The following is a 14,595-nucleotide window of genomic DNA, read 5'->3' as shown; positions in this document are numbered from 1 at the left end:
AGAGCTGCTCTTTTCTGCATCTGCTCCTGCCTTCAGGAGAGGAGAAAGTACCAAAGGGAATACATTCTGATCATGTTTAAGTTACCAAAGCTTAGACAGCATTACCTTATTTCTGTAAATATTCTTAACTAATAGAAAAGTGATAGGACTTTGGCAGTTTCAGGGTCTTCAAAGGCTGCCATGATAATCAGCAGATGATAGAAGTACACATGACAGTCGGCCAGGGGGCTAAAGGCAGCGCCTCAGATAAAGATGGATGAATCCATAACTTCAGATAATCGCACGAAAAACATTGGCTTTAGTCAAGTTGGCAGTTTCTAGTTTATAGCTTGCAAAGTGCTGACTACTCATTAACATATCCAAGGGGAACACTATTATGCAATACGATGGCTTCTTGCATACTAAAACTCCACTGATGAAAGGAAACTATTTGTAAATTACCTCAATATTCTCCTCAATATCCTCTTATAGAGGCATGATTAATATAATAACTGCTCAGACGTGTTAACAGAGGACGCGCACTTTGTTTGTCCACCAGCTGCAATATCTGACTACAAACCTGTCAAATCAATTCAGTGACTATTGTACCACAACTCACCAGAACAGAGAATGAAGATACTGAATTTATTACATAAAAACGTGCTTTGTGTGTCTTTGTGTGTCAGTTGTGGTAACACTGTTGGCAAAACCGCGACTAAGAGCTATCAAACCTAATCGTCAAAGAAAAAAGTTGCAGCTTTCTTTGCAATATTTTAATCTAGTAAAGGGTAAGTTCACCCAAAATCAAATTCAGTCATTATCTTCTCACCTCCATGCGGATGGAAAGTCAAGTGAAGTTTTGTACTCACAGCAAAACAGTGTTGCAGCATTCTTCTAAACAACTGAAGGTGATGAGGACTTGTTTCAAACTTTAAAGAAAACGACTGAAAAAATTAAATAAACCAAAAAAAAATAATACATGAAATGACTCCACACAGCTCATTCAACATAATGTAAGTCTCCTGAAGCCCCGACATCCTAAATTGATTTGAAAAGACGGTATATAAAGCTCGGCACACACTTCAGACTTCATGCTAACACTTTTAGCTTTGCAGCTACAGTGAAGATTTCGGCGCAAAAAGGATGTAAATAATATCTTTTCAAAATAAATTTTGGATCTCAGGGCTTCTTGAGACTTGGATCACACCTGACAAGCTGTATGGAGCCATTTTGTGTTTGTTGTTCTGTTTTTTTCACCTGTTTTGTTTGCATTTCAAAATAAGTCCCCATCTTATTCAGTTGTTAAGGACAATGCATTAGCCGGGCTAGCAGCTGATATTATTTCCATCAGCCTCAGCTGTGCTTTTTGTTCCATGCCAGTTAGCAAATGTTAGCATGCTTACACATTAAACTAAGGTAAACATTACACCTGTTAAACATCAGCATGTTAGCATTGTCACTGTGAGCATGTTAGCATACTGATGTAAGCATTTAGCTCAAAGCACTGCTGTGCTGACGTATAGCCTCACAGAGTTGCTAGCACAGCTGGAGACCTTCAGTTCTGTTTTTTCAGAATACTCAGAAGATCACAGGACACTATGTGTTAGCCTATATTTTCTCATATATTTCAATTAAACTTTAAAGGATTGGGATGGAAAATTAGAAACTAACATCAGTAGAAAAAGACTGTTACACTGCAACAGGCCTTCTCTCATCTTAAACCTACCGACATACTGTTCTACAAATCTACAAATAGCACCTTAAACTGCAAGTTTCCTGCCAAACCTGCTGCCAGTGAAATCGAACAACTCAGCATTACTGTGAAATCTGTCAGCAGTTGGCTGGTTTGTATTTTTACACCCTAAGCTGAGGTCTCCATGTCACACTGAATAAAATGACGTGGTCTGTTGGTGCAGCTCACCCCTGGGCAGAGATGTGATGTCCAGCACCATCATCGTTGTTTTCTGCCTGAGGCCGTCTGAGCAGGCCCGCTGCCGTCTTGTTGCCGTCCTCGTCTTCGTACTCTCTGACATCGTTTACCTCCTTCATCTTCAACACCTTCACCACGAAAACCACAATGAACTACACAAAACAAGGGAGAAAAACAGAAATACAGATAGATCAGATTGTGTCAATGTTTCAGGTTTCCTGGAGACAGACAAACTAACAAACTGACCACAAATGCTGTCTAGGTTTGACTAAAAAACCTGTTTGTCCTCACCAGGAACCAGTAGATGTTCATGAGCAGCAGCGCCAGGAGAAGAGCGTTGAAGAAGAAGTAAAAGGGGATGCTGGGGACGGACTGGAGGCTGGACACACATGTGGCATACAGCACTTTGAGAGGGAACCAATAGAGACGGAACCAGAACCTGAGAGCAATGGAGACAAAAACACATCAGACAACAGACAGGAAACATTATTATTGTTTTTTCATCACCGTGAGTAAGAACCAGGCAGAAAAAAGCTGTCCGACATATTGTGTGTGTGTGTGTGTTTGTGTTTGTTGAGCCTCACCAAGTGATGCTGAAGCTGACAGAGCCCATGTTGGAGAGGATGTCATTGAGCAGGTAATAGCCTCCTCCTCTGGACTTCAGGTAGACGTTGAGCTTGGTGAACTCCAGCTGGATGTCATTGATGTCGTGGAGGAACAACACCAGAATCCCTACGTTGTGGTATCTGAACGGCAGAGAACATACAGTACAGTTAGTGTACATCAGTCCGATACAAACAAGTGTCTGTCAAAGCAAGTTTTTGTGCATTGTTACAAAACAAACCAGCAATCTTTCTAAATGTGTGTATGAAAGCTTATTTGTAAATAGGATATTGTCAGTCGATACAGTTTTGCAAAGAAAGATTAAAGATAATGCAGTTTATTTTGAAGACTTCCAGAGAAGATGAAGAAATGTTTTTGTCTCAGTTTGTGCTGAACTGTGAAAACTGTCACTTCACTCTACCCTTTTCTGTGAAATCACTTTACAATTAGCTTTCCATTTGCAAACTATTGCAATCATCATGTTACAAAGCAAACAATGCCAGATCCATGCAGTGCAGCTAAGTTAAAGCTAGCTGGCTAACCTTAGCTTGGATCATAGTTAGCTAATTGGTTGCCCCTGCCTTGCATTGATCTTGGTTAGTAGAAAGCAGATGTTAGTTTTATACCTTTGCTTTGTACTGTGACATCATTTATTGTTGGCTATAATCAACACGGTTCGTAATATACAAGAAAATAATCGCCAACTAACATATCCACTCCGATAGCATTTTGCTCACAATAATAGCATTAGCAAGAAAGCCTGCTAAAGTTAACTTGCTATCTCTAACTTAACCACGCTGCAAGGATCTGACGCTGGTTGCTTTGTAACGTTAGCTGATAATATAAATTGCAGAAATCACCAAGAGTCAGGTGTGAGAGAGTCACCTCATCAGACATTACCAATAGAAAGCCGTTACTACAACCTTCTTACACTTTGCATCTTTAAACTAGAAAAAACATACCTGAAGGCGTAGGAGAAGCTAATGAGAGCCAGTGTGATGATATGGTGCACCACCATCACAGCCGAGTCCTTCCTCCATGCGTCCATGTAGACTGTAGCATAGATGGAGTGGCCGTAGAAGCTGCCCTGGATCAGATAGGCTATGGCGATGTCTGTAGGCACTGACATACCACTCTTCCAGTCTGGAGAAAGAGACAGAAACGAGCTCAGAGGCCTGAGAGCACATTGAGGACGTCAGCTTTCACTTTGAAATCAAATACCAAATGAACTGTCAAAGACCAGACAGTCAATACAGTCTTACTCTTTATTTAATAGTCATCATCAAATATGGTTTCGTTAGTCTTCCTTTATATGTCTGTCTGTATGTTTGTTTGTTTGTTGGCAGGATACAAAAAAACTTCATTTAAAGATTTCTGTTAAATTTAGGTGAAAAAGTTTGCCCATGGGCCGACACAGTCGCTGGTTTTTGGTGCATATCCAGGTACAATAACACTTCTGTGTCCATAAATAAAAAACTAAATATTTTTTTCATCAATATTTCTACAGAAGTTCACCAAAGATGGTTTCTGAAACATGTTGATGAGCCTGTCATACAATTTTACAGTGACCTATTTCACACAAAGCCATAAATAAATGTGATGACATTCTGTCTATAGGTGGCACTACAGCAACATGATACATTTTAATAGGCATTACCTCAGTAAAAACACAGTGCAGAGTAAGTCTAACTCTCTTAAAACTACACAAGTCTCCAAAAAACATGGATGCCATCAGCCAATCACAATAATTTGTTATCAGTATATGTATTTTTATACAATTATGAACCAAATGCAGATTCACGATTTTACATTTTGTATAATTTATGTTAATTTAGAGAGTTGTGCAGCTTTTGCCAGAGATTTGCACTCCCTTAGAGCTTTTGTCTCATGTATTGTAACTGTATTATCTTCCTTCTTGTTATTTGTAGTTGGGCGTCTCAGACTATTGCTCACACAATAAAACAGGGAGGTGAGTGTATCCTCACTAACACAAAATTGAAAACAGGCGAGACACAGACCTATTAACAACAGTCACTGCTTATTGATGCAAAAACAAGTGAAAGAGGCAGTTGTGTGTCAGCAAGTGCTAATATGACACAACTCATTGTCTCGCCAAACTCTTAAACGTACTAGACAACTATTAAAGCCAGGAGATTTGGATCCATCAACTGAACTGCCTGTTTCAAACAGGAAAATTTCCAGTTACAAAAGACTGTGGAGTGATTTGTTGATCATACGTTGTTTTAAGGTGTTTGGATCTGCATTAAACCGAAAACCTAGTTAAGTAATACAATGATCAAATATTAAATGTACCAATTACTTTTCTTTTATTATTCAGTGTTTCAGTGAGAAGTCAATGCATTATTAAGTGGATTTGCAGAAGGATTTTAAAAATATTAAATTTTAAAATAAATTTGTCTCCTGCTTTGCCATTTACACATTTAGGTTTGTCCAAAATTTTATTTACAATGTTTTTCATTTAGATACAACTAATGAGCCACACTGTAAAGGTCCATCCTACAGAAAAGTAACAAAGGATTCATCTCTTGTGTGTAAGATGAACATGTTGTACATACAGCAGGATCACTGTTATATATACACATATGGACACAAATGCAGTCCAACCATTATCTGCAGATACTGAGCTATATACAGTGACTTCCGGGGAGGGGGGATACCAGATGTGAAGGGTCAGCTGGAGAAGTTAGTATGCAGACGAGGAGGCTGGAGGGATCAGGTTTAACCTCAGGAGAATTAGAGAAGTACCGCAGGCCAAACAGGCCGAATGTATGTTAAGGCTGCTGGGGCTAGCTCACGTCTCGGAAACCTATCAGATGTTGGACGGAAACTTTGTCCTCCGATGTTTGAGTACGGTTTGTCTCTAGTGGGATGGGGTTACGTTGGGGCCTTGTGTAATGTTTATTGATTGGTCCTTCCGTCATTAAACATTGAGAAGAAGGCTGCTAGATGGATCACAACAGGAGCGCTGCCAAGGGGAGGCATGGGAAGACTTTTTTTCTGTCCTGGAGACTGAAGCTTTTTTACCCTCTTTTTTTCCCTTCAGAAAACAGACACACTGTCCCTCCTCCTCACTTTTGCCAGTCTTGCTTTGATTTCTAGTTTTTTAGCTTCACATCCCTCACTCTTTCTCTCCCACTCCCTCCCTGACAGTTCAACCACATTACACTGCCTCAGTACACATCTCAGGCTGACAGCTATTAGCGGTGATGTAGCTCTTAAAGATCAACCTGGCGCTGTCAACCAGCCTTTGCTAGCTCCACTCAGAGCAATGGAGCTGGACCGAAGCCTTGACACCTCCGTGTCTGATGGAAGAGGATAAGAGACTATAAAAGACATATCTGGATTCTGAGTTCAACACATCGATCAACCAGTAGTGATAGAGAGATAGTCATCGCACAAGTTCCCTGTCATGTGTCTGTTTTCCATTATGTGCAATTATGCAGATAATTTATTGCACCAGTGCACCAGGCCGCATGTCCTGTATGCACCATCATAAACATCTCTCTATTTGAATTCTCAAAGTTACCCCCACAGAGGATTAGGCCATGCTGCCTGCTGTTTCATTAGATTAAATTGACTTCAGCTCCTTATCTAGCCTGAGAAGTTAGGTCAGGGAATCACTCAGTTACAGCACTCTTCAAACACAGTTTTTAAGATGGACCAGATTCAAACACTAAAAGAGGTTAAATGGCGTAAAATACATTTAAATTCAAGACAGATTAGGTTATCAAAAATTTCTTTTCTTGATGCAGAACAGAGTCAAATCATTCAATCAACAGATCCCAAAGAGGACAAGTGCATCACAACATGTGTTCACACTGTTCTGTATCTTACTGTAGAAGACGGAGGGCGGGTCGTGGAAAAAGGAGTAGGAGGTAAAGAAGAGCAGGTAGGTGCTGTATGACCACGACATGGTGTAGAAGACCAGCTTCCACGCGCTCTCTGGCATCTTGGCAGCATCTTTGTGCATCAACCTCCACCACTGGGCTAGAGGCTGTAGGGACAGAGCAGAGAGAGGAGAAGAAGTCACATTCAGTGCATATTAAGCTTGTTTCCTCAGGCTGGGCGAACCGCTGGCAGGCCTTTGGACTCATTTAGAAGGAGTTCAAGTTGTGTGGTGAAGCAAACAATTCTGTTAATGCATTGTTGTGGCTTTTCCACTGAGATGAAATCACTTTGTTGCTTTTGTTTTTTGTAAATAACCATTTATTTCTTTCCATTATGCAAAGACACAAATATCATAGCCAGAGACCACATCCTACGACTGCAAGAATGAGCAGGGACACTTAGAGAAAAATCTTAGCCAGGATTTTCTTGCCGATGGGACCACAGATGTTTTCCTTTTTTATAGGGATTTTAACTGTGGCAACATCTCTTGGCACATTCTTCTGAACTAATAAACCCTGGCTGCAGAAAACAAACGGGCCTAAATGGAATGAGGACATCAAGAGGATTGTTTCTTCATTTTCAGCATACTTGTACAACAGAACATTCAGGAAAAAATGTTGACAAGACGGTGAGAAATGTTACAATTGGTAACTAGTCCGCACAAAGTTCAAACCAATAATGGCATATTTTAGTGAGAGAGAAGCTAACTCAAGTTTACAGTTCAGGGCTGCCCAAAGTGGGTTGGTGGGCCATAATGTTCAAATTTTCTAGAGAAAAAAAAAAAAAAAGAAGATATTTAAAAGTGCAATATGTAAGAATTTGGAAACATTCAAAAATTAACTTAATTAATTATAAGGAATGTGAAGTATCATGTTGAAGAGATATCTACTGAAGGCAGCATGCTAACCAGCTAGCCCTGGCCGGTCTTGGTCCAAAGCTCCTGTGCTAGCGGTGCTCCAAGCTCACAGTCCAGACCACGAGCTTCATTGCTACCTGAGCTAACTAGCTAATGACAGCTACTATTAGCAGCAATTAGCACTAACTGTGGTGAAATGCTGTCCCCTTTGTGTTCTAATTATGAACCCGACAGGTGGGAAATTCTTACATATTTGACCTTTAAACAATTATGTTATAAATCTCACTTCATGCAGTTTTATTTCTGAAAGAAAATGTACTTTAAATACGCAGGATCCCAAATTCATTTACATTTTCACAACTCCACACTTTGTCAATTGTGGTCGTAGTACCATTTTGCATCTTAAAAATGCCACACAATAGTAAGTTTGCTGTTAAGTTTCAGTTTTGGTCCTCAAAGGGAGAAAGTTTGGGCCGCGTTTGGATCGTTTTGTTGTTGACTACATCCTCTACACTTAAACTTCAGTTGATTGTTTATTCATTTATATCAGGCTTTATATTGAGATGTCGATAAAAAGTGCAAGATGACCCACTGTTGGCCTGCTGCCTGTGCTTCTGACAGTCTCGGGATGTTGTTTAGGTTAGAGCTACAGATACTTCTGCATATACTTGCACTCAGATAACCCTGACACATGCTCTCTCTTCCTCTCTGTATGTCTTTCTCTTCCTGACACACATGTGCACAAGCACCACCATCAGTAAGCTCCAGTTCATTACAATCATGTGATCGTCTGCCCACAGAAACTCTTTCACAAGTCTGCTTATGGCTTGCAATGCAAGAAGAAATAGAGGAAGTAGGAGAGACAACTGATGTCTTGATGGAGCCTGATAACAAGACCCCACCCAGTGTTCGGTGGTGGGACCACGTTATCTTCCTCCACCCCCTCTCTAATCTAACTGTCTCCTCACTCCCATCTTTTGCCTCCCCTTGAAATTCCACAGCCTAAATCATATTAATTCAACTGAAAGAAATAAAGTAAATGCCGAGGAAGTGACACTGACGACAAATGTCAAAGACCAGCAGAAAGATAGGTAAAATAGATGAGACAGGTACATCTGTTGAGCAGTAAGACAGGCAGGTGTTCAGTGTTTCATAAATGTGCCAAGACAGGAAACTGAACCCAGCTCAGCGCCTCATAAACAAAATGCAACACACACAAGCGCTCAACCCTCAGATGGTGTAACAGGAGGCGGGAAAGTGAAAGTCGCCGGTGTCAGTGATACAGTAGATCTCAGTCAGTTGTTACCAAGCAGCTAGTCTCCAGGACATGATCCGACAAGGCTCAGTGACCAATTACATGACAAATTAATGGAGAGAGGGTTGCTTCAGCCAAATGTAAACCGTGCAGTCTAAGAAAGTCTCGTTCACATGGATTCACAAAATTATTATATATATAATATATATTATTCCTGTCAGTCTCCTGGCTTTAAAAGTTGTTTTTTTTCTTTGTTTCTGCCTTTTTCTTTGTTTCTGTCTCTTTTTCTGCTGTTTTCCGGATTTGATGGATTTCCTGCGTCACACAAAAAAAGAGTCAAAACAAGACAGGGAAGGAAGCTGACGGGGCAACGCTGATGTGAGATAAAAACGAGCGGCAACAGACTTTGTGATCCTCAATTGTGACACATGGAAAAAAAATGGCAGCATCAATGGGGCACGTGATCCAACCCGGGGTTGCTGATTGGTTGAGACTGTAGTGACATGTGTTCAGTAAGTCATGACCGGGACGCTCACCACAAGTCTCTCAGTACATCTGTATCAGTCCCTCTCTATCAGCCTCCTCCCTTCTCTCCCCCTCCTTCCCCTTTATTTGTCGCTCTTCTCAGCCCCCTCGTTCTTTCTCTCTCCACCCCTGCGTCTCCCCCCTGCCTGCGACATTTATTTATAGAAGCCAGCTGTCAGTACACAGCATACCCCCTTGGTCTTCCACCACATCACCCCCTCCGATACTCAAAAAAATAAGCCTACGCACATTCACAAAGGCTGACCGGTGGCTGATACAAGCAATGCCTCGGCAGCTCATATCTTACTTGTAATCATCATTACAGTTGTCTCACTGCTGGTGCACCCATTACTAATTCTTCCACATCCGATCTGTTCGCTCTATATTCTCCTAACCGCTGTTTCACTATGCCCTGTCCTCATACCGTTTCCTCTGTGTCATCTACACTGTATGTGGCTACGTTTGCACTGCAGCTAAACTCAGCAGTGACAGAGTTAGCTTATGAAAGAGTGTCTGAACTGCACCATGGCAACATCACTGTTTGTGTTACATTTACCATACTGACTGCATGTCTTGCTATACTATATGAGGAATAACGCCACTTCCTTTGACTGGAGAAGTCAAAAGTTTTTTAAATACATCTAAAACAAACAAAAATCCCCCCCCACACCTTTTTCAGAGGGAGTCAAAAAACACTGATTGAATTAAAATTTTAAATATAAAACTCAGAGTACAGCACAGAAAGAAAATAATTCATTACCTGTTTTGATGATCGAATAATCATTTCAGTCATTTTTCAAACAAAAATGTCAAACACTTCCTGTCTTTTGTCTTTGAGATTTGGACAAAAGAAGCAGCCAGAAGATGTCACTTTGGCCTCTGGCAAATTTTTAAGCAAGTCCACATCTTAATCATTAAAATAATCAGCAGATTGATCAATAATTAAAACTAGAACTTACTTAGTAGAGCTCATACCCCCACCAAGGCCCAACAGTAGGCTTGGGCGATGTCCAAAATGTTATATCACAATATTGTCCTGCGCAAATATCGCAATAAACGATATTATCGTCGGGTATGTCAAGGCGCTGCGTGCATGGCTCTACATCATATCCTGTAGTAACCTCCGCCAGCCCAGTCTCATTCCCACCTAGTCAAACAACAATGTGCGCTGCCTACACTGCCATGACAAATTAATGAAAACTGTCAATGAATGCCCTATCTTGCAACGTGAAAAAAAATTCTAGATACGTCCCTTAACCTGGATCCACACCAAGAGCTAATGGGGTCTTGTCAGGGCAGAGACCCATCCTCCATCCAGGTTTTGTGGAAATCCATTGAGTAGTTTGTGTGAAATCCTGCTGACAAACCAACAAAACAAGCAAACGGACGCGTGTGAAAATACAACTTCCGTGGCAGAGGTAATTATCGTTGGCTGCAGCCCTTGTCATCACTTTTGGCAGCCTTTATTTATGGCCATTGAAAACGTACGAGTGCAATTTATAACTTTATACAACAATAATGTCATGATAACCCTGCAGAGTTGTCAGTTCCTTTTTCATTACGTAAACTGTCTGAAGGTGTCAAACTGGACTTCCTGGATCATATTTCCTCTGTACATCAGCACCTTTTAGCAACACATTCAAACCAAAGCAGCCCCATGCATTTTTTAATGCAGTGCTATGTCTGCATTATCACTTAGCATCACTACAGAGCAAGAATTTTCCTGATTACATCCAGTTTCAGAGACACATGTTTTTATTAATTCCCAAACCCAAATCTGTGCAAAGCCAATACTGCAGGTAAAAAGCAGGGTACAAAATTGTCAGTGGGCTGACCCAGCACCAACGACTTGTTGATGGAGTCTTTGAGGTTCAGTTACTGGTATCTGCGTGACGTTTTTTCTTCCTGACAAGTTCTGGACAGAGGTGGTCTCTCTATATTCTGGTCTCGGTCTAAAGCGACCAAAACCGCACAGCAGAGACAAAATCTCTGTTTCAAATGCAGATTCTGAGATTATATAACAGCCAGCCAATGGCTCCATTCTTGTCTCTCTGTGCCAGCCAGCCCACCATCACACAGGGTCCTTTCCACCCACTCTATCTATCTACCCTTTAGTTTTCAATGCCAGCCTACAGAGTGGGGGTATACTGGGTCAAGGACACTGAGATAATCCACTCGTCCTCTGTCGGATAAATGACAGGGCCTTGAATTACACTCAGCTGGGACCTACGACCATTCAACAGCTCCCCCCTCTCTTCCTCTCTCTCTGACAGACAGACTTTGGCTGAACTCGCTCAGGGCATCGGTGGATTTCATTTCACTGTCCGCTCAAGAGAGAGAAGCTGTCTTAAACCAGAAGGAGAAAAAGGAAATTATAGAGGCAGAGTCTGTGTGGAAGGAGAAAGAGTCAGTGTGAAAGAGACTTCACGACAAATAAGTGGTTCCCTTAGCAACCATGCAGGGATGCTGGCAAAGCCCTACAGTGTGGCTCAAAACTCCCTCCATCTGTGTCACACTCCAGTCCTTCCTCACCCGTCCTTTCACCCTCTCTTTCCCCCCTCGCTCATCTGCAGCTGCACCCCATTGCTCGCCCCTTGCGCCCTTCCTGGAAGCAAGTGATGAGAGAGGAGAGAGGGGTGAATGGACTCCACTGGCCTGTTGCATAAGGAGATAAACTGGGCCAGTGAGTCAGGATGCTGGCTCATGTGTGGATGTGTTCAATAAGGCTCGCGCTCTCATTCACCCTCTTTCATTCCTTTAGCCCTGCCTGGCTTCAATCTCTCTGGTTAATCTGACGTCACTCTGTCCTTCTCAGTGTCACTTTTAAACCCAATTCTGTCACAGATTCCCTTCGGTTCTCTTGACATCTTTTTCCAGACGGGGCGCAAGTTTTTTACAAAGGCTAATGCAAAGGATAGCTGGAGTTTTAGGCTTTATTTACATATGCAAGCACCTACTTATCTATGATTAACATTTCATACAACACTATTTGAAGTATGCTGTAAGTAGGTTAGAATTTTCCGACACTATTTTAAATATCCCCTTCCTTACACATCATTTCTACCTCACCCCAAACAGAATATCTGCCTCTATAAAGAGAGAATGATCTCACCTACCTCACCCTCCCATCTCCATCCTTGTTCCTAACAAGCTGATGAGCGGACAGCTGTCACTGGGGATAAAGCTCTTTCCTCAGACGGAGGCTCCAGAAAGTGCTTCCTTTGCTGAATTTATTTATTGAGGGGGACAATATTTTTCTTCCACTGGACAGCTGGTATAACGTGTTCCTTGTCTCAATGATGTGTTGGAGGTTTTAGGCCCAAAATGTAAGATGTACATGTTGCCTTCATCCCTTTGTCTAATCCATCTCCTCACTGGTACTTCTTACCATCCCCTGCTTACAATATATATTTATTTACCAGCAGATACTGCTAAAATCTTTCAAATTCAACTGTAGATTGATTTTAAGTGGATGGTTGTAGTAGCACTTCTTTTATTAATCCTTTTTTCCATTGTCTTGTTGGAAAGATTGTTATTTTGTCTTGTTGTATCCTTATTATGAATAATGAGTGATGTATCCGTCCTTTTTCACTTGACAGAGGTAGGTGCTGGGAAAAGTTTTTAACATAGAGTATTTCATTCTGTTGATTTAAAAGTTATTTCTGCATGTAGACTTCTCATTCACCCTTGTCCCTATTTTTCTGGCGCTATAGCTAACTAGCTATTTCGGAAAATGAAAATTCTTAATCCCAGCTACTCAGTTCTGATCGGTTGAATTTTCCTCAAACTGGCAGAATTGGCCATGAACCTGGAATTAAGGTTCTCATTGGAGACCTTCAAGTAGTCAGCTCACCAATGTAAGACTTGTTGGTTAATGGCCGCTTTTTCAGTCAACCATGACATCCATATCTTGTCTATTCACTGGAAGCAATTGACGTCAGACAGTGTTGCATACTGGGGGATGAGTCCACTGTTAACTGTTATGTGACTCAATAAATGCACCACAGATGAAAGACATTCTGCAACGGCCTCTGATCAATCAGATAACGATGACAGAAGAGGAATGTGATTGACTTAGAGGAGAAAAGTCACTCAGTAATTGAATCAAACTGAGAAGAATACACAAACAGTCTACACTGACATGTGCAAGTAAGATCAAGGTACCAGATGGTTTAAAACCTGTTTCTTATTTAAATATAGTTGATGTTTGTATACAGCAACAGCTAAAATTAACTTGATGAAACATTCTTAGTTACATCTGCAGGTGGAAAATCCCAAGTAAAAGCAAGACACAAATATTTAGGCCGTCCTGCTTTGCATGCAGCTTATAGCCACAGACATTCTTTAACCTTATCCGGTTTTAGCTTACTGTTTTTTGTAAACACTGTAAAAGCTTAATTGTTACATATTGGAGGGTGCTGTTTTATATATATATGGGATGATGCATTTATGATACATATCTTTTGGTCAAACTTTGAGTCAAATAAAATCCCTACTATCCCATAGTTACCCCCCTCCAAAAAGAGACCTTCAAAAAGTGGTTCTGAGACGGACTCGAGAGCAAGAACAATCTCAAGCACTACAACACTATCGTGGCCCTTTGCTGCATGTCGTCCTGACTTTCTCCCCCCTTTCCTGTCACTATCTCCAGCTGTCCTGTCAGATAATATAAAGGCAAAAAAGCCCCCAAAAGATATAAAAATATGCTCAACTTGTTTTTCTCAACAGACACCTGAGGGCAACACATGTTCAACTGTTAGTTCAACATGACAAACAGCATGTGATGGGGTTTTTTTGGTCTTCCTACATGGATGTGGTTGAACTCCCATGACTCCAGATGGCCTGTCCAACACTGCAGGAATACTGACGCTGAACCAAGAGGCTGCCTGAACGTTTGAAGGCGATTTGATTAAAAACACACGATTAGACGAGGCACCGCCACCACCGAGAAAACTAATTTGCACACAAGTACGTGACTGGACGAGCAGCCACCTTGCATCCATGAGTGAGTAAATAACCACAAAATGACAGTCTGTAGCAGCTGTGTGTGGCGGCATGTAAAAAACACATCTTCTCAAACATTTGACTTTTTGCACTTTAGCTTTCAGCATTACACATCACGCAAATTTTCAGGCCCAGTTCTTACTTTTTTTTAAATGACCAGTGTAAAATCTAGCTACTTTTCAGCAGGTTCCACGTGTTTGCAGACAACGATATAGTCCTCAAAATGCCATGAATTTGATTACTAGAACTATGGTTCTTAATTCCTCTTCAATACTAAGAAACACAGCGCTTTCAATCTGTTTTCATTAAGTTGTTCTGGCAACTGTTATACACATGACTTCATTGGAAGGGAACTGCAAAAGACTGTTTTCTAGCCAAAATTAAACAGTTTCAGTTCCTGTGAGATAAATACATTAAACATATTCAAATAGAGACTGGGTGGGTATGTGTGAGCTTGCACTTGGTTTCCCAGCACATAACTATGTGTCACAATGTGTGTGTGTGAGAGAGAGAGAGCGAGAGAGAGAGGGGAGG

General features: G+C 41.2%; 1 protein-coding gene across 1 annotated transcript in view; it reads right to left on the bottom strand.

The window, feature by feature from the left end:
* cers1 (ceramide synthase 1) overlaps positions 1–14,595 on the bottom strand; it is a 33,115-nt gene that overhangs the window by 4,912 nt on the left and 13,608 nt on the right. The window contains exons 2-6 of the mRNA XM_084354221.1: positions 6,368–6,527; positions 3,475–3,655; positions 2,494–2,655; positions 2,201–2,348; positions 1,901–2,061 (exon numbers count right to left, since the gene is read on the bottom strand). Coding sequence (XP_084210347.1) covers positions 1,901–2,061; positions 2,201–2,348; positions 2,494–2,655; positions 3,475–3,655; positions 6,368–6,527 — 812 coding nt within the window. The remainder of the gene's footprint in view (positions 1–1,900; positions 2,062–2,200; positions 2,349–2,493; positions 2,656–3,474; positions 3,656–6,367; positions 6,528–14,595) is intronic.

Source organism: Pagrus pagrus, assembly GCF_965226575.1.
Source record: "Pagrus pagrus genome assembly, chromosome: 6".
NCBI classification, from domain to species: domain Eukaryota; kingdom Metazoa; phylum Chordata; class Actinopteri; order Spariformes; family Sparidae; genus Pagrus; species Pagrus pagrus.
This window is presented reverse-complemented; position numbering and strand designations above follow the sequence as displayed.